General features: G+C 39.4%; 1 protein-coding gene across 3 annotated transcripts in view; it reads left to right on the top strand.

The window, feature by feature from the left end:
* Positions 1-21,019, top strand: part of CRACD (capping protein inhibiting regulator of actin dynamics) — a 240,215-nt gene that overhangs the window by 196,303 nt on the left and 22,893 nt on the right. For all 3 annotated transcript variants that reach the window (XM_077477445.1, XM_077477446.1, XM_077477448.1), the window contains exons 6-8: positions 3,995-4,060; positions 7,092-7,265; positions 7,845-10,779. In XM_077477445.1, the coding sequence (XP_077333571.1) occupies positions 3,995-4,060; positions 7,092-7,265; positions 7,845-10,779 (3,175 nt within the window). The remainder of the gene's footprint in view (positions 1-3,994; positions 4,061-7,091; positions 7,266-7,844; positions 10,780-21,019) is intronic.

Below are 21,019 nucleotides of genomic sequence, written 5' to 3'. Positions count from 1 at the left end.
AAAACTCAATTAACAATATCCTTTACAAGAAGAAAGAATGAAAGGTGAAATGGTATTAAGGAAAGGGTAAATAGGGAGAGATTTCCTAAAAAAAATGAAAATGAGAACTTCTTATATCAAATGAATTGATTAATAAAGTGGGGTAATTAAAATGAGGATGACGTGTAGCACACCATCACATCCAGATCAGTAGACAAAGGCATTTGTGGGTTATAGTAGTGATAGTCGGGACCACTCACTATTATTTATGAAGAATTATCATTTATAATGACCAGCATTACTAACTTGACTTTAACAAAAATAAGACCGTCGGGCTGTTTACTATACCTGAAGGATTCGCTGGACTCAAAATACTTTTAATACTATATATCCAGGGATACAATACAGTTTTGTAAATATAACATATGTCCTCTCTCCCCAGAACAGAAAAAGTAAACAGCATACATTTTCACCCAAATTAAATGATATGCATGCTGTATAACTAATTAGAGTGTGCATACATTTAATTTAATAGTTACACTTTATATGGCCACAGTGCCTGTACATGTAGTAAGGATGAAATCTGTAATGTATTACCTTAACAAAAAAATATCCTGCACTGGATTTTGAAAGGATTTAATTTAAGTCATTATGATTCTATTATTAAAAACAGAAAAGCTCTTATGCCTTAAGCTAAATGGTTGTGAAATCAGTAGAGTGCATTTATTCAGATATCAAGAACATGATGTTTTCTTACCATTTTCAGAAGGATGTATGAAACACTTACTTTGGTCTTATCTTTCTCTGTGCTTTGAGAGTTGTCATCACAGTGTCCTAGAAACTGGAAGGCATCTGATGTACATACCTGCTTACAGAGCTGCTGTTAGAAATCACAGCCCCTCCGCCCACTAGGATCAAAATGATGTTTTAGCTAAAAATACACTAAAATCATTATTTGGTGACACAAACACATCATAAATGAAAACATTGCATTCTATTAAATTTAATTATTCTGTTACTTAATTTTTTACTTAAGTCATCAGAAACTTTAGCATGCACTGTGGGTACAGTATATCACTTGTGTGGTAGGCTCTAAGCACCGTGAGGTCTTCTGTGTGTTACCCAGTTGGCAAGACAATATTTAAACGTGAATTGTGAACAGGAACAATGGTGGTCCATTGCCAATGGTTTATTAGATATACATTGTGGTTAATAAGTGGCTGAATTTTGGAGCTCGTTTAGAAGAATAATTTGTTTTGAAGCAACTTATTTTGTTCTGAATTAGATAGATTCTTTGATCATATCATTCTGAAAACTGTGTCACATATTGTGACAAGCAATTCCAAGCTAAAGGAACAGACCATCTGGATTAACATTGGAAGTAATAATTAAAGAATCTTTGGCATATGTCAGCACTTATTCTGGATTGTATTAACACACGTTGCCTGCTGGTAGTAGGATTTTCTTTCCACTTAAGGAACTGTAATGATATAGCTGTGCTTGTTATAATATCACATTTATGTGGCTGGTTTGTTGGGATCTACAATAAATTATTGGTATTTGTAAAAAAAAGTTTATCTTTAAATCACATATGGCATAGTTAGAAAAGATGTATGGCACAATAAATTCTGGATCATTTAGGTTTTTACATACAGTGCCTTGAAAAGTATTCATAAACCTTGAAATTTTCCACATTTTGCGATGTTACAACTAAAAACATAAATGAGTTTTATTGGTGTTTTATGTGATAGACCAACACAAAGTGGCACATAATTGTGAAGTGGAAGGAAAATGATAAATGGTTTTCAATTTTTTTTTTTTACAAATAAATATCTGAAAAGTGTGGTGTGCATTTGTATTCAGCCCCCCTGAGTCAATACTTTGTAGAACACCTTTCTCTGCATATGCAGCTGCAAGTCTTTTTGGGTATGTCTCTACCAGCTTTGCACACCTAGAGAGTGAAATTTTTGCCTATTCTTCTTTGCAAAATATCTCAAGTTCTGTCAGATTGGATGGAGAGCGTCTGTGAACAGCAATTTTCAAATATTGCCACAGATTCTCAATTGGATTTAGGTCTGGGCTGTGACTGGGCCATTCCAACACATGGATATGCTTTGATCTAAACCATTTTATTGTAGCTCTGGTTGTATGTTTAGGGTTGTTTTCCTGCTGGAAGGTTAACTTTGACCCCAGTCTCAAGTCTTTTGCAGACTCTAACAGGTATTCTTCTAAGATTGCCCTGTATTTGGCTCCATCCATCTTCCCATCAACTCTGACCAGTCCCTGCTGAAGAAAAGCATCACCACAACATGGTGCTCCACCACCAGGGATGGTATGTTCAGGGTGTTCAGGGTGATGTGCATTGTTATTTTTCCACCACCCATAGTGTTTTGCTTTTAGGCCAAAAAGTTCAATTTCAGTCTCATCTGACCAGAGCACCTTCTTCCACGTGTTTGCTGTGTCCCCCACAAGGCTTCTCACAAACTGCACATGGGACTTCTTATGGCTTTCTGTTTACAATGGCTTTCTTCTTGCCACTTTTCCACAAAGACCAGACTTGTGGAGTGCATGACTTATAAAGTAGTTGTCCTGTGAACAGATTCTCCCATCTGAGTTGTGGATCTCTGAAGCTCCTCCAGAGTTACCATGGACTTCTTGGCTGCTTCTCTGAATAATAGTCTCCTTGCCTGGCCTGTCAGTTTAGGTGGATGGCCATGTCTTGGTAGGTTTACAGTTGTGCCATACTCTTTACATTTTCAGATAATGGATTGAACAGTGCTCTGTGAGATGTTCAAAGCTTCGGATATTTCTTTATAGCCTAAATCTGTTTAAACTTCTCCACAACTTTATCTCTGACCTGTCTGGTGTGTTCCTTGGCCTTCATGATGGTATTTGTTCACAAAGGTTCTCTAACAAACCTCTGAGGGCTTCACAGAACTGCTGTATTTATACTGAGATTAAATTATACACAGGTGGACAGTACTAATTAGGTGACTTTTAAAGGCAATTTGTTCCACTAGATTTTAGTTAGGGGTATCAGAGTAAAGAAATACAAATGCATGCTACGCATTTCACATATTTATTTGTAAAAAAAAAATTGAAAAACCTTTATCATTTTCCTTCCACTTCACAATTATGTGCCACTTTGTGTTGGTCTATCACATACAATCCCAATAAAATACATTTACATTTTTGGTTGTAACATGACAAAATGTGGAAAATTGTAAGAGGTATGAATATTTTTTCCAGGCACTGGTAGGAAAAAATCCAAAGGTCTGTACAGCTGCACATCCATCTTTATTGTAACATATAAAAGCACTCCAATACAACAATATGACACAGTGGGGACAAAGAGTGTCTTGTTTCGCAGCACTTACTTATGATTTGATTGTAACGGCAGACTTACTTGGATTACCAGCATATTATTCATTATACTAAGTTTTTACATACTTTGATTAAAGTAGCCACTGTTATTGGCACAATCCACCAAACAGGTGAAAATAAAGGAAAAAAAAACTGATGCAGCCATCACATCTATGAATTGGTAAGCTGCAATATAATACATTTTTGTTTTTGAGTTTAATACCGATTTAATATGTTTTGAATTTGAAATTGAATACTATAGATGATTCAGTGGTATCCATACAAGAGAAAGAGAGAGCCACTGCTCCAGGCCAATCCACTAGGATAATAGCTTGATTTCCAGGTAAGGAGTCCCAGGTGCTGGCTAATGCACAAGCAAGTAGATAGGAAGGGAAGAAACTCTGGACAGCCGCACTCCAGATAGAATCTATAGTAACTTGTACCTTTATTTTTCAAAATTACCTCACATGAACCACAGCAAAAGAGAACATAGAACAAAAAATTCTGATGCGTTTCGCACTGAAATCAGTACTTACTCATAGCTCGTATCCATACAAGCTAAGCAGTCTACAGTGTCTGTCTTCTTAAGTGTTCAGTTATGCACAATAATTCTTTATTATATCATAGTGAAAGATGTGTGTTTTTTTTCTAGGCAAGATCACTGAGTTCTCACAGCCCACGCAATGCTCCTGAACCAGAACATAAAACAGAGGAAAAGGTAAATGTCCTGACCTGTGTGTATCAATTGACCATAAAATCCTAAACACAGCTATTCTAGTTCAAGTGATTTGCTGATGTTTTTAAGAATGCCGAAAGCTATTCAGCCGAGCATTGGACAGTGGGTTCAATACAGAAATAATGATTTTGTTTTATTTATTTATTTATAAGTTGAACTCTATGGGGAACATAAATTGACCCTTGTAGTGCCCCCCCCCCCCCCCCCCCACACACACACACACACACACACTGCAAAGGTTAAAGGAGAAGTCCAGCCTGAGCTTCTTTGGCTGGGCTTCTCTTATTGGTCACAGGAGTGCAATTCCTTTTGCACTCCTGTGACCAATTTTCAACAGAGAGCGGACTGAAGTGTTGATAGTCAGCAGCTCTCTGCTCAGGGATCTGTGAGAGCCAAGCCATGGGCAGTGTTCTATAACTTGGTTCTCAATGCAGGTGATGGGGGAAAGATGCAGCATCGGACCAATGCTGCATCCACCTAGATAAGTATGATTCTGGAAAAAAAAAAGCATACTTCTCTTTCAAATACTAGGCTTTAGAACTCCTTAGTGAACTATTTACAGATATAAAATCAAATCAGGATTTATTTTTCATGTGTAAAAATTAACATAACAATAACAGAACTTTATTAACCAATTAAAGAAAATGATATCCTCTATGACTCTATGACCTGTGTATCTAAGGATAAGTTCACCTTTTGGAACATGTTACATGTTCCACCATATTTAGTATGTAACATGGTTCAGCTTAGTACTCTCACCCCCAAGTCCCCTTCTCCGTAGCCACTGTCACATTTAAAATCAGCTGAAGGATCTCTTTATTAATAAAGTGCTAGTCCCGTCTGCATGGATCAATGCACCCCTAGTCAATTGACACTTCCTCTAGCTTTCTAACTGAAAGCCTCTACAGAGGTAGGCAGAATGATGGAGGGCATGGCTGCATCACACCTGTGATCCTACAGACTCATGTGGGTAAAAAAATAAATAAATGCACATTATTTGTCATGCAAAAATATGTGCATTTATTTATTTCTCATTAAAGTGGAATTTAGCCATCGCTTAAATGTCAAACTGTAAATAGTTTGCTAGGGTTGCCACCTAGCTGATCTCTTAGCAGTTTGGCCAGTAAGTATTGCACTTGTTATTAAAAAGAAATAGATCATAGGGTCAGCTTTATTTTCCCTTAGATGGTATCAACCTTTACCTTTGTATAAGGTAATATGCTTTACATGGCTAGTATGCAATATACGTATGTGCATCAGTTGGTGGTACAGCTTGAATTATCTTTCAGAGACAAAAGAGGCCAGCACCAACATTGCTATTTGTAGTGATTTTATAGCACTATGGAGTTAAATTTTAAGACCATGTACTGTTTTAAAAGCAAAGCCCCACCCATTGTTATGCAAATGAATAAGTCAGACTAGTTTATAAGGTAAGCAGAGGAAGCTATTTACAGGATATGATGTAGAGGAAGTAGGGGGAGGAGAGGACTTTGAACAGGCATGTGGTCAGACAAAGAATAGAGTTGTTTTGGAAGACAAAGGAACAATGTGTGCTGGAAGCTGGAGGACTTTGGAGAAGTGTTGTGTTGGACAAAGAACCATGAATACAATTTCATAAATTGAAAGCCCAAGTTTAATGAACAGGAAAAAATGCTCATAAAACTGCATAATACACAGTTAATAGCATGCAAAATATTACAAAATATGCCTACAACATGCACAAGCTGAAACATGTACAATATGTATGCCAATGTGCTAAACAGCTACTCAATGTCTTTATGATGGAGTAGTCTCCTGGAGTCCAACACCAAACATCTTCTTCTGAAGTCTTCCAGCACACGATGTTCTTTTGTCTCCCAAAACAACTCTGTTCTTTATCTGACCACATGTCTGTTCAAAGTCCTCTCCTCCCCCCAACTTCCTCTACATCATATCCTATAAACTGTTTCCTCTGCTTAGCTCCTATACTAGTCTGACTGGTTCATTTGCATATCAATGGGGAAGGCTTGCTTTTAAAACAGCACATGGTCTTAAAATCTATCTCCATATTAGTGCTATAAAATCACTACAAATAACCATGGCAACACAGGGCCATGCATTTGCCAGTAGTGAGGTGTGCTGTGCATTGCCACTACATGTGACTACTCTTGAGATGTGATGGCAGGCACCATTCATTAATTACCATAGAGATGAATGCAGGCTGAATGAACATATTGATGTGCATCTCTCGCATCAGAAATCTGAGGTGCTTCAGCAAAAATACATCCAATATCCCTTGTAAAAACACTGTGATATATCGATTCAAGCAATTTCATGTCCAAAGGTCAAAGTTATTTATGTGTGAGTAGTTACAAAAGGACAAAAGTTATCAAGGCCTTACTAGAAAGTGCTCATAACTGTCCAGACTCTATAGACATAAAACAAATCAAATGTAAATCCATTGTACTTCCAAAATTCCAGATACACAGGTGAAACAGCAACAAGTACAGCACGCTGAGTTTGGGAAAAGCTTACCTAAACACTTTGGGAGTACATTTCTGCTCCTTCTTCCCATCACTCTGACTCTGCAAAATGTGTGTAGGAAGCCCTCCAGCAATATAGGATGTAATCACTGGCATTCTGCTCCATTAATAACTCTTGCAACTATCAGCTTTAACTCTTTAAAAATTTGCTTTAATTATTCTTACACATAATACCAGTTTTATGCAGCATAAAGGGTTGCGCCAGGGGCAGTAGTTGATAATCTGTATCTTACACTGAAAAATGGTTCTTTTAAGGAATTGCATTACTTTTTAAAAACAAAGATGGCCGGTTTAAATCCTTCAGAAGGCACAGAGCAGATTTCAGTTTGGAAGATGAAGGAAAAGAGGACTCTCACATTCTTCGGGAATAACCCACCAATACCAAGAGGTTTCCAGATTTTGTTGGAAATGGAAACCTCATTCTATTTAAACTGTATTCTATTTCTATAGCTGAAATTACATTTGAACCGTTTTCCTTTTTTGATGTGCAGGCAACTCCAGTGAAAACATCTCGGCCAAAACGGCCGTCAGGCACAATTGAGTCTATAAATCTGGATGCTGTTCCTCGGTCTGTTGCACGACTAGATAACAGTGCTGCTAAACACAAACTTTCTGTCAAGCCAAAAAACCAGAGAGTGTCAAAGAAACATAGAGGCATGTCCCAGGTAGTATATTTTAGTTCAATTTATTATGTGCTTGTTTTAGATATGCATAATGCATGAAATAATGTAAATAAACCTATATATATATTTTATTTTTATTTTTTATTAAGTAGATAATGTTGAAAATAAGGGTGAAGCCTTCCAATAATCTTCTTTAAAAATAACTATTGCCTTTACAGACCCTGAAGTCTGATTAGTGAACAACAGGGGTTCTATTACAGAACCATTGTATTTTATTATTATTCTGCAATGCCATATTTCACCATTAAATCATGCTGCAGATACTATATAAAATTGCCTGGCTGTAGGCCATCTTTCCTAATGCTATGACAAAGAATGGAAACCTATCATTCCCATTTAAGTTACCGAGTATTTATGGTGACTGTAGATCTTGCATTGTACTTGCAATGTTCAAACATGCATGTTCCAGCATATGTATATGAAAAAAGACTGCAAATGTGATCAGAATTTTTGCTAATTTGTTAACTTTTAAGGTGCAAACTGCAAAAATCATTTTAGAGTTTACATTTTTACAGTGCAATATTATATCTGGTTTATCTACCACTTCTAATTTGTCCACAGGACTTCAACACTATAGAAGACAACGAAAATGAAATCACTTTGCATATGCATAGATCCCTTGACAAAGCCATGTTCCACTCCATGGATATTCCTTCCCATAATATACTTATGTCTGATCATTTTGAACGAAAAATCCATGAATCCCAAGTATCTGAGCAATTTAGAACTTTGGGTGTTAAGGGGGAAAAGAAAATCAATAAAGATCAAGAAGGCAAACAGCCAGATCCCAGTACCAGCAGACAAGTAGTACAAGAAACTAGGCAGCCTGAGGAAGATAAGAAGTCCGAAGCAGATAAACGGAAAGAAGAGGAAGAAAGAAAGAGACAGGAGATCATTAGAAACATAGATTTGGAAAGGCTCCAACAGAAAATAAAAGAACAAAATGAAAATGAACTGAAAGAACAGCGTCGACGTGAAGAAGAGAGAAAACAGAGAGCTGAACAAATTCTGAAAGAATTAGAAGAGCATAGAAGGCAAGAGGAGCAGAAGCAACATGAGCTGGAGCAGAAGAAAACATTTCAACTGGCAGAGGAACAGAAGAAAAGGGAGCTGGAGATACAGAGAGCACTTCAGATAGCAGAAGAACAAAGAAAACTGGAAATAGAAAAGCAGAGATCTATTCAGTTGGCAGAAGAGCAGAAAAGACATGAAGTAGAGCAGAGAGCCTTTAAGATAGTGCAAGAGCAGAGGAAATATGAACAGGAGAAACAGGAAGCCCTTCAGATAGGAGAAGAACAGAAAACAAGACAAACTTTTGAGGAAAGAGGAGTAGTTCCGAAAACAGAAGGGAAGAAACAACATGAAATAGATGTGCAAAGGGTTCTCCAGGTTACAGAAGAGCAGAAAAAATGTGAACTTCAGCAGCAGAAAGACATTCAGATGGCAGAAGAACAGAGACAACATCAGTTAGAGCTAAAAAGAACTCTCCAGATCATCGAGGAACAGAAAAAGCAGGAACTGGAAAAGCAGAAAGCAGCAGAGCAACAAAAAACTGTTCATATAGGGGAACAAAAAGGTCAGGCATTGTTGGAGAAGAAATCTCCCCAGACAGCCGATGAACAGCAATTACAGACACCAAAAAGCCAAAGTCAGCAAGTATCAGAGGATCTAAATAGAACTGATTGTCAGAAAAAAACAGACTTTCAAGAAAAAAATACATTACAGAAGAAAGAACAACAGATACCTGAGGACATCAAGGAGCTTATCCCAAAACACCTTTCCGCTCTGCATACAGAAGCTGCCTCAGCAGAGGAAGATCTACCCGAAGAGCAAAAAATGGAAGTGGAAATTAAAGGAGACGAGGAAGAACTAAAGCAGAGAAAACAAAAGGAAGTAGAGTCTCAAGAGCAGGAAAGAATTAACGAAGAAGTAAGGTGGCAGGAACTTGACCAAAAGCAGAGGCCATTTACATTCAAAGTCACATCGGGTGAAAAGCAAATTATATTCGAGAAAGTTCATTTAACTCCAGTTACGGTACCAAAAGAGCCAATAATATCCCCAGGTACACACGATGCAAAGGAAAATAAGGGCACCATTAGTTCACACTCTCTTTCATCTTCTCAGTGCATACCCCACACTGCCATTTTGGTAACAGGAGCACAGCTTTGTGGTACAGCTGTAAACCTACATCAGATTAAGGATCCTGCTTGTAAGTCTTTACTGGGCCTCAGTGACGAAAGAAAATTAGATATAACAGAAAACAAAATGCAGAAAGAAAAGGAAAGTACTAAACAAGTCAGTAGTAAGACAAAGTATACATCAGAAGCATTAGACAATCAGTCATTCCTAGCAGAATGGGCTTCCATAAGGTCTAAAATACTAAGCAAAGCTGAAAGTGCAACTGATGAAAAGAACCAAAGTAGTCTTTTTGACTCTGGTGATGACAGGATGGCTAAGACCAGGGGTGATTCTCATAGCAGCTTACGGAAGACAATGTCAGCTATCCCTAAATTTTCAATAACACCCGCATGGCAGAAATTTCCAGAAACTGCAAGATTAACAGAAATAAGTATTGAGACCTCAATAAAATCTCCAAGTAAGGAAAATATAACAGTATTACCTGACAGCACACCTCAGGGCAAGACTGGAGAGAGGACAGTCATGGTCCCGGAAATGGTGACGAGAATTAAAAAGCAAGTTACAATTGATGGGAATGCAGAAGGATGGATATTTTCCAAAGATCTTCCATCTTTCTTAGTTCCTAACTTACCACAATCTCCTCGTCGGGGGCACTTAGAAGGGCAAATGTCCCTTGAAACGCAATTTAGTAATGGCACTGTGAAAACAGATAAATTATTGCAAAGTGCAGAAGACAAAAACTCTCCGTTTGGAATCAAATTAAGAAGGACAAACTATTCATTAAGGTTTCATGCTGATCCACAGAATGAACAGAGAAGGAAAAAGCGATATAGTGCAGGAGACAGCTTCGAAGGGGTTCCTGCCCCATTAACTCCAACAGATGAAACAGAAATTAGGACTATAACCAGGAAAGAACTTTTAGGATCACCTGTAAAGATGAAGAAAGATAACCTTACTAAAGATTTAGTGGATACCTTAAGCAATGTAACTGATAATGCCCAGTTTATAGCCCCTTCTATAGTGTCAGGATCAAGTCCCCATGTGTCATTTCATAATAAAGACAGAGTAGCCCCTAAATCACCAACTATACAAAAACCATCCCTTGCTCCAAAACCTGCCAGCCCAACGCCACCATCTTCTCCAATTTCACATCTGGGCAGAACAAATGTGACTGACCTACATGGACAACAGTTGGAAAAAAATGAAAAGGATAAGGAAACAATTGGAGAAATTAAATCTTCATTGTCTTCTCCAAGTTATGAGGAAGTCATACAGCAAGATGCAAATGATAAAGAAGGTCTGCCATCTATTTCTTGGAGAGAGAAGACGGACAAAAGACCTGAGAGATTAGGAAAAGGTTAGTTCTAATATGTATACTTTAGACCCATACATTATATATTTCTGCTTTCCATTATAATTTGCATCAGGCACGGCATTCTATGCTTGCACTGCCACCTCAAACACTACTTTCCAAAGCTTTAGTCAGAAATCACAGTGATTCACCAGTAAGGAGACTAGAGGCTGGAAGAAAAATCGTTCTATTCTTTTTGCTGTTAAAGTAGACTGTGCCTGAAATGCTGGGTAGGGTTTTAAAAAAAGATGTTAGTCAAAGATGAGGTTTAATAATGTAAGACAAGAGAAACGTATGGCATAATGACCAATGCAGTAGAAAACATGATTTCTCTAGCAGGATGCTGCATGAAAAAGTTTTTTTTTTTTTTTTTTGAGCAACTGGGGATGGGAAAGTACAAGCATTTGACTTCCCAAATGAAGTTAATTGGAGAAAACTGCTTTTTCAGCCCAAACCTATATTTGTAAATTTTCAGATACATATACACAGACATGGTTTGGGGGATTGCTCCTCTTACTTCCTTTATGGTATTTTACTACCAGTAAAATAACACAAAGGAATAGTTTACAATAACTAGGTACTACAGGGGATAGAAAAAATGGCATACTAGAATCGGTATATTTAACGAGATTTATGATAAATGGGAGGTGTTAGTTGGAGCTAAAAAAAAGTAATCATAAGGTGGAAAGGCTATAAAATTTTTGGGTGTGCATATTACAAGGGAGTTGTCATGGTCTCAAAATACTTGTATTCTAGTGAAAAAAATAGTGAAGCAGGGACTGTTAAAGCGGGATTCCCCTGCCGTTTTTTTTTTTTTTACCTGTGTCACTGGTGGGCGATTCCTACAGTGTCTTTGCAGTCACGATCGGCGTCTTTTTAACCCCCGGCATGACTATTTCATTGCTAAGGAAAACTTTTAAAAAAGCAGTCCGGCGGTTTCCATTTTCACTGTGGGCGTTTGAAGCCCACAGGCATTTACTTCCTGGATGCGATGATGCTGAGCTCCCAGCATCCACCGCTCCATCTCGCACATGCTCATTGAGTGTCCTCTTTGTTTTCCTTCCTCTTGCCTCATGTGCTATAGTGGTAATGGCAGATAGAGCTGCCTGCCCACTTTCAAAATGGCAATTTCGGACATGCCCTCGTCACGTGACCGGCGTCCTCCTTCCGAAATCTCACGAGATTTCGGCATGACTGTGTCCCCCACTGATTCCTGGGAAATAGCTAAAAAAGTTCCCAGGGACCATTGCGAAGCCGATAAACACGCCTACTCCCACGGGAGGAGAGCCCGGAAGTCGGCATAAACATTAAAAATAAAAGGTAAATACTGCATATTATTTTATTTCAATGGTCATAACTGCATCTATGTTCCAAAGCCATTTGAATAAGATGAACTTGCAATTTTGTGTACAAAACCACTTTAAGGCTGGAGTACCCTTGACTACTTAACCACTTCCCGACCGGCACATGAGGATGTACGTCGGCAGAATGGCACGGGCAGGCAAATTGGCGTACAGGTACGTCCATTTGAAATTGCCGCCGGGACCCCCGTGAGTCCGGTTGCGGGTCCCATGGACTCGATCGCCGTGGGGATACCCGCGATCGTCTCATGGGGAGGCTGAACGGGGAGATGCGGAAGTAAACAGCATCTCCCCGTTCTGCCTAGCAACAAGTGACACTGATCTCTGCTCCTTGTGATTGGACCAGAGATCAGTGTTCACTAACACACATCCACGCTCCCACAATTAGTAACACGCCCCTAGGACACACTTAACCCCTACACAGCCACCCCCCCCGGTTAACCCCTTCACTGTCAGTGTCATTTACACAGGAATCAGTGCATTTGTATAGCACTGATTGCTGTATAAATGACAATGGTCCCAAAAATGTGCCAGAAATGTCCGATGTGTCTGCTATAATGTCGCAGTCACAATAAAAATCGCTGATCGCCGCCATTACTAGTGAAAAAAAAAACTTAGTAATAAAAATGCCATAAAACTATCCCCTATTTTGTAAACAATATAAATTTTGCGCAACATATTCATTATAGCAAAAAGTAAAAAATAATGCATTTTTTTCAAAATTGTCACTCTTTTTTTGTTTATAGTGCAAAACATAAAAAACGCAGGGGTGATCAAATACCACCAAAAGAAAGCTCTATTTGTGGGAAAAAAAGGATATCAATTTTGTTTGGGAGCCACGTCACACAACCGTGCAATTGTCAGTTAAAGCGACGCAGTGCCGAATCGCAAAAAGTGGTCTGGTCTTAAGCCAACAAAATGGTCCGGTCTGAAAGTGGTTAAAGACCGCCTACCACACATATACTGTGGCTGGGCAGCTCTATTGCACGAAAATGTAAACAAGGCAGATCGCCGTTCTGACAGGGGAGAACACAGTGATCATGTGTTCCTGCTAAGCATGAATATTGCCTATAAACCCACCAGATGCAGAGTTAGGAATTTTATGTGAAATTTTACTTTTTAAAAAAAAAAATTATATTCATGCTATATTTAGGAACAGATATGTGGGCATATGTTAGGAAGTATGTATGTGTGGTTATATTGAGAACTGTTTTTTAATATTGCTGTTGTAAAGTGTACTTTTATACATTTCGTTATGTATACAGTGACAATAAACTATATTATCTTTTCTTAAAAAAGGTAAATACTTTGGTATCACATATAAAGCCATAAAGGTGTTTCGTGGTGGCCAGTAAATTCAGAAACAAATTGGCACAGTGTGTAACCAGACAAGTGATGCCACTCCAGCAGCTCTAATTTAGCATTTGGCTTTTAGCTACTGACTCAAAACCATAAAATTCATCACTCCCCCTCTTTTTTCTATACTCTCATCTCATTCACTCATATGCCTTTTGTGACCAGCATTTATGTAATATTCTTTGATCTTTTGCTTATTACCCTGAAAAAGGAAGAACTATCCCCCAAGACATGTTGGCTTTCATGTGTACCCAGCCAAAAAAGTTTATCAAGAAGGCAAAGTTGCTTTTATCCAGTTTCTTTCAGGTGGGCAGTCAAGGGCTTGTTCACTCCCATATTATATGACATTATACTGCCCTTCCATTGGACACACACCTTACAAACTCTAATTCCCTGCACGCATTTTGGTATCCGCACGATTCCCTAAATTTTATGTCATTGGACAATCTAGTGCTCTTCTTACTCTCTCTCTTTCCTTACTGAGCAGCTGGTCAGTCCTTACTTCTTGCTACAAAAGATTTTAATTTGTTATCAGAGGAAATCAATTTCAGTTTTTGCTAAAATTTTGGATAACATAATGAGCCTTACAATAGTCTTTCAAAGAAGGCCACACACTGATGGCATCAATCCACTAAAACAGCCATCACCAACCAGTAGTCCGTGTGCCATTGATGGTCACAGAGAAAATTTTTATGGTCCCCAGGGGTTCTGCCACAAATCAACATTGTGGCGGATATATACTGCCCAATGTTGTTTCCAGTGTTGTTCTAAATGCGCACTGACGGTCAATACTGTAGTTCCTGCTTCTGTGAACTCAGAGGGAGGCACCGGGAATAGTGCAGAGAGTGCAAGGTGAAGAAGAAGGGGACTTCTAATGGCAGCGTAGATCACAGACTAAGGGAGGGAGCACGGAGCTTGAGAAAATGGCTGGATAAGGAGGAGCGATCCAATGATGAGTCTGTGTAAGGCAGAAGTGTGATACAGAGTGCAGGGGGGGGGATGTTGAGCAGAGATCCGGAGCATTGTGTGTATAAGGCAGCAGTGTGATCCAGGAGGAGGGGGGCAGAGAGCTGGAGCATTGTGTGTATAAGGCAGCAGTGTGATCCAGGAGGAGGGGGGCAGAGAGTCGGAACATTGTGTGTATAAGGCAGCAGTGTGATCCAGGAGGAGGGGGGCAGAGAGTCGGAACATTGTGTGTATAAGGCAGCAGTGTGATCCAGGAGGAGGGGGGCAGAGAGTTGGAACATTGTGTGTATAAGGCAGCAGTGTGTTCTGGAAGGGATTCAGAGAGCCGGAGCATTGTGTGTATAAGGCAGCAGTGTGATCCAGGAGAAGGGGGGCAGAGAGTCGGAACATTGTGTGTATAAGGCAGCAGTGTGTTCTGGAAGGGATTCAGAGAGCCGGAGCATTGTGTGTATAAGGCAGCAGTGTGATCCAGGAGGAGGGGGGCAGAGAATCGGAACATTGTGTGTATAAGGCATGTAAAATGTGTTGTTAGTGGACCAGGGAGAATAAATGGAGTTATCTGAGCCGGGATCTGTCTTGTGGAAGCCAGAAATAATTGGTCTTAAGTTTAAGGTTAAAATAATTGTGAACAGGAACCAGTCAGTGCAGGTTTTAATCTTATTGGCTACTATGGGAACAACCTAATTATTAAAGCGGTTCTTCACCCTAAAGGGGAAGTTCCGCTAGTATTATCCCTCCCCCCCTCCGGTGCCACAATCGGCACCTTTCGGGGGGAGGGGGGTGCAGTTACCTGGATAATCCAGGTAACTGCACCCACTTCCAGCCAGACCGCCGCATGGCCCCGCCCACCGCTGCATGGCTCCGCCCCCCCCCCCCCCCGTTGTGTTCTGGGAAACACACAGTTCCCAGAGACACAGCGGGGAACCAGCGCAGCGCGACTCGCGCATGCGCAGTAGGGAACCGGGCAGTGAAGCCCTCTTGCTTCACTTCCCGATTCCCTGACAGAGGATGGCGGCGGTGGCTGCAGCGAGACGAGCGATCGCTCGTCATCTGCCGCCGACATCGCTGGAACCTGGGACAGGTAAGTGTGATATTATTAAAAGTCAGCAGCTGCAATATTAGTAGCTGCTGGCTTTTAATATTTTTTTTTTTGTGCAGCTCCTCTTTAAGTACACACGTACAGCCAACTTACTTTCACTTACAATTGCTAGCAGAGCTAGCATAAGCACAGCAGCAGAACAATAGTGAAGCAAGCTACAGTTCAACTTAACTTTTTCATAATAATCTGCTGCTATTGTGTTAGTGTTGTGAACCTGATAGTGATACTAGTGTTGTGATAGCCTCAGAGACTGCCCGTGTTGTGGGGGGGGGGGGGGGGGGGGGTTATTATTATCGATTCTATATTATTTTATTGTATTATAATAGAGATTCTATACAGATTCTATATACCCTATCATGTTACCTGTCTGATCAGTGATCACTATTACCAGTCCATTTTCTGTTTGAACTATATACATTCAACATGAACAACAAAGATTCGACAAAGCAGCGAAAAACATACAAACGTCGAATCTTTGGCTTATGGTGTCTGTTGAAAGTTCTAAGAAGATTCGATGGAGAAGCTAAACTATACGGAGTCATACAGTTTAGCTGCTCCGCCTAATCTTCTTTGAACATTCGACAGACACCATGAGCCTTCAATGACAGATTCGACCTTAATTAATTTGGATTTTCGGACGAATGCAATTTTTAACAAAAACGAAATAAATAAAAACAAATTTTGTGAGTAACTAAATAAATGTATTTTTCAGATGAAAATGATATTCCAAAACAAAATATTTCAGTGTGTACATGACTAGGTGTGGCGCTGTTCGTTTAGATATGTTGAATAATTAGTGATATAGTAATGTGCCTAATACAATTAATTAATGTATCTTATGAAATTCATATACAAAAAAGTAGGTACAAAAATGCAGAAAAAATGCAGAAAGAAAACATAAAATATAAAACTACACAAAATTAAGTGCAAAAGTGCAAAAATAAGTATATATCTCCAACGTGAATAATTATATATCTCCAATGTGAATAATCCTGCTTCAACATTAATGTAAAAAACAAATGATACAGTTCATAGTCCCAAAAAGTTTTTTAGAATAGGTGAAAGTGCTTTGTGCTGTCGAAGGAAGAGACCCCCCGCTGCTCTATTTCCTCTTGAAGGGTGAACACAACATACGTGGTTTATCCGTGCTCTTATTGTGACTGCACTCACCAGAAATTACTCCCCCTCCAGGTGTATGAGACATTCACAGTTTTTGCCACTGTGCAGCACTCTGGAAATTACCCATTCCTAGGTATCCTGGTAATATTTCACTTGTACACCATACAAAAGAGAGAAGGATCCCAATAGTGTAAAATTGTAAAAAACCTTGTTTATTTTAAAAAAAGTGTGAAAATGTACTCACATTTACGATAAAGCATAAAGGCATATACTGCTGACACTGTCGCCGACAACCGGAAATGACGCAGGAACGTCTGTTGTCTCCGCTCTACTAGTTTCGTCGTGCTGACGTCTTCTGGAGCTATACTATATCACTAATTATTCAAGATATCTAAACAAACAGTACCACACCTACTTTCATTTTCTCTCATTTGTTTACCCCACTCAGGTGGTAGTAACCAGTAGGGGCAGCAGTTCTTTATTTATGTGATTTAACTTTCACACATTTATTTATTTAAATTTAGTTTCCTGCTGGTACCTAAAAATTTTCCACTGCACGGAATCAAACATTTCTCACTAGTGTTCATTTTTTGCCACACATATCGTTTTGATTTTCGGCCAAAAAGTTACCATGGGCTTCTTGGCTGCTTCTCTGATTAATGCTCTCCATGCCCGGCCTGTCAGTTTAGGTGGGCGGCCATGTCTTGGTAGGTTTGCAGTTGTGACATACTCTTTCCATTTTTGGATGATGGATTGAATAGTTGAAATATCCAAAGCTTGGGATATTTTTTTTATGACCTAACCCTGCTTTAAACTTCTCCACATCTTTATCCCTGACCTGTCTGGTGTGTTCCTTGGCCTTCATGATGCTGTTTGTTCACTAAGATTCTCTAACAAGCCTCTGATGGCTTCACAGAAGAGCTGTATTTATAATGAGATTAAATTACAAACAGATGGACTCTATTTACTAATTAGGTGACTACTGAAGGTAATTGGTTCCACTAGATTTTAGTTAGGGCTATCAGAGTAAAGGGGGCTGAATACAAATGCATGCCACACTTTTCACATATTTATTTGTAAAAAAGTACATTTACGTTTTTGGTTGTAACATGACAAAATGTGGAACATTTCAAGGGGTATGAATACTTTTTCAAGACACCATAAATAAACTCCCAAACATCAAATGTTGCAAAACTCGCCTAAACTGCTTTGAAAAAGGCAGCAGCTACACATACAGCAGCTACTCGCTATTAACAATAGGACACTTACCTGTCCTGGAGTCCAGCGATGACGGCACTGCTGCTGATGTTTCCATGTCGGGTGATGCCACCGCCATTGCGAGTAAGGGTACCCGGCAGTGTAGCCTTATGGCTTCACGCCGGGAACCATACTGCGCATACGTGAGGCCCCGCTCCTCTCTCCTACTGACCCGGCGACAATGAAAGGAGGAGGGTGCCCCACGGTGATGTCCCGGGCCGCGGCCCGGACTCCCAAAAGTGGGAATTGTGGCACCGAAGGTGTAGAAGAGACAAATGAGCAGAAGTTCCACTTTTGGGTGGAACTCCGCTTTAAGTGAGTTTTAACTCTGATTTTCTCCTGTCAGGAGAAACAGCGTTATCAATAAACCAATTTGCATGGAGCCTAAAAACTAGAGCTAGCTATTATTTTTCTTGATGATATCTCTGGACTTCAAAGATTATTCTTCAAGAACATTTCCTCTTAATGTTAATTATTAACTAGACATTTAATGGTTTTGTACACTGAACTTGTGGATCTTACACAGTGATTTTTTTTTTTTTTTTTATTACATTTATCTCTTAGATATTGGAGGCTATAGACATAAACAATCTGTAGTCATTACATTATGTAATTAATTATACGAATGCAGAGAATTTGCCAGATTTTTTATCCTAGTGGAGATTCAAATACGTTATTAGGCCTTATCAACAGTAAATAATACAAGAGTGCAAAAAAGAAAGTCTGTTAAGGCAGATCTACATTTCCTGATGTACAGAATATTAAATTATATTTTATAAATTATATATAAATTATATTAAATCATTGTAAGTACTACCGAGCAGGGCCCTCTGTTTCCTCTTGTATTGAATTGTATTGTAACTGTACTGTCTACCCTTGTAAACAGCTTCACAAACTGTTGGTGCTATTTAAATCCTGTGTAATAATTATAATAATACTCACATAAAGTGGGGAAAAAGGAAGGGTCAGAGCATGCCTGTGTACATATCCCATGCACTGAGAGTGAATACGGACTGATAAAAGCTTTATTTTCTTTATCTGTATGCCAGTGTCTCCCCCAACCTAATTACATGCCCATTCTGCCAGTCCCTGCTGGCCATACATGTGTCTTGTTTTGTTTTGTCCTGTAAGTTTGTGTCTGTCTTTACTCAGTTGGCCCTGCTTCTTGTTCTCTCCCCCACTTTCTGTTTGGCCCTATCTATTCTGTTTATTTTGTGTCTGTCTGTATTTCTTTACATATGTTTGTCTGTTTTTTTACTGTCCTTCCCCACCTTAAAGCGGAGCTCCACGCAAAAGAGGAAACTCTGCTTATTTGCCTCCCTTACCCCCACCCCTGCTGCCACATTTGGCACCTTTGGGGGTTCCAAAGGTTTTGACTGACTTTGCTGTGGTGAACTCATTCTGAAGTTCTGCACTCTCCTCCTTCCCCCCGGCCATTCACAAAGTGCAGCTCGCTTCACGCATGTGCAGGGTGGAACTGCCTGTGAAGCTGCAAGGCTTCACTGTCGGTTTCCCTTATTAGACGAGATGGCGGCGGCAGCACCCGAGAGCCAATTGAAAAATCATTGCGAGTGAAGATGCCGCTGGATTTGTGGACAGGTAAGTTTCCTAATATTAAGTCAGTAGCTACAGTATTTGTAGCTGCTGAATTTTATTTTTTTCTGAAGGAGCCTGCAGCTCCGCTTTAACTAAAGCTGGCCATAGACAATTTGAATCTCGGCCGGTTCCTGTTCGAACTATGTATGGACAGGCTGAATATACCAGAGTTGATTAATTAATCAACCTGGGTTCAACCAGCCTGCTGAATTTTACATGTGATTATCGTTTGCGGCTGTTATAGCTGCTAGCAATAATAACTGTGTTCTCCCAATGGGGATGGCTTTCCCTGCCGACAGGAGGGATTCCCCTGTCAACACTGTTTGTGTTAATGGAGGAACTGATTCAATTTCTTTCATGCAACCCCTGGATGCAGGAAAGAAATTCACTCCATCTATGACCAGCCTAAATCTGTATGGCCTGCCTCTGTCCTACCAGTCACTGGGTGTTGTCTTTACTATCCTATACTATTTTGATCCTATACTATTCTGATTCCATAGAAAAGATAGGGTGAAAATGAATTTCTGCACAATGCCTAAAACTACAGGAGTGAAAGAGAGCTAATTTTAACCCCCCTGGCGGTATTCCCGAGTCTGGCTCAGGGTGGAATTTCAGTACCATAAGCGGTAACCCCGAGCCAGATTCGGGATCACATTGCAGGATAGAGGGAGAGGTTACTTACCTTGTCCCCTGGATCCTGCAATGTCTCCCTGCTGTGTGTGCGAGCCGTCCTCCGCTTGATTCACACAGTGCCCGAGTGCCGTTACGACGTTACGTTACGTTACGACGCACGGGAGCAGAGAATGGCGCCAAATTCAAAAAAGTTAAAACACACAATACACATACAGTACTGTAATCTTACAGATTACAGTACTGTATAAAAAAAATACTTTGTCCCTAGTGGTCTGTGCAGTGCCCTGCATGTAGTTTTATATTATAAATACTGTTTTTTCTGCCTGGAATTTGGTGATTGTCCATAGCAACCAAAAAGTGTCCCTTTATGTCAAAAGTGGTTATAGACCAACTAGAAAACAGCGATAATAAATGATAAACTCTCGCAGAATTGAGCGATAGCAATTTTTGAGGAAATTCATCATCAAACCCTAAATCTAAAGACAGCAACAATTCTGCAACTGAGCAAATTTCAGTGTTTTTGATTTGATTACATTATTGAATATTTTTATTATTATTATATTATTATTTGTTATAATTATTTATAGTTATTTATTATATTATAATGTATGATTTTGTGTTTCAAACTACTATCATACCCAGGATGAGTTATTCCTAAGAATTGCAGGCCTACAATGTAAAACGCCAAATTTCCATGCAAAATAATTGTACCGCTTTCAGCACCTAAAATCAGAAATAATCATATCGCCAGGGAGGTTAAAGTACATTTAGTGCTATGTAAAAATATTTATCTACATAGTCTGGGCACAAGTTTACGCAAATTTTTGTCCATATCCCACTCTATTTTGGTCTGTCCCTA

The sequence above is a fragment of the Lithobates pipiens genome, unplaced genomic scaffold (genome assembly GCF_037356315.1).
Source record: "Lithobates pipiens isolate NorthernLeopardFrog02 unplaced genomic scaffold, aLitPip1_a1.2 Scaffold_13, whole genome shotgun sequence".
NCBI lineage: Eukaryota > Metazoa > Chordata > Amphibia > Anura > Ranidae > Lithobates > Lithobates pipiens.
Note: the sequence above shows the minus strand (reverse complement) of the source record. Positions and strands in the feature narration are given on the sequence as shown.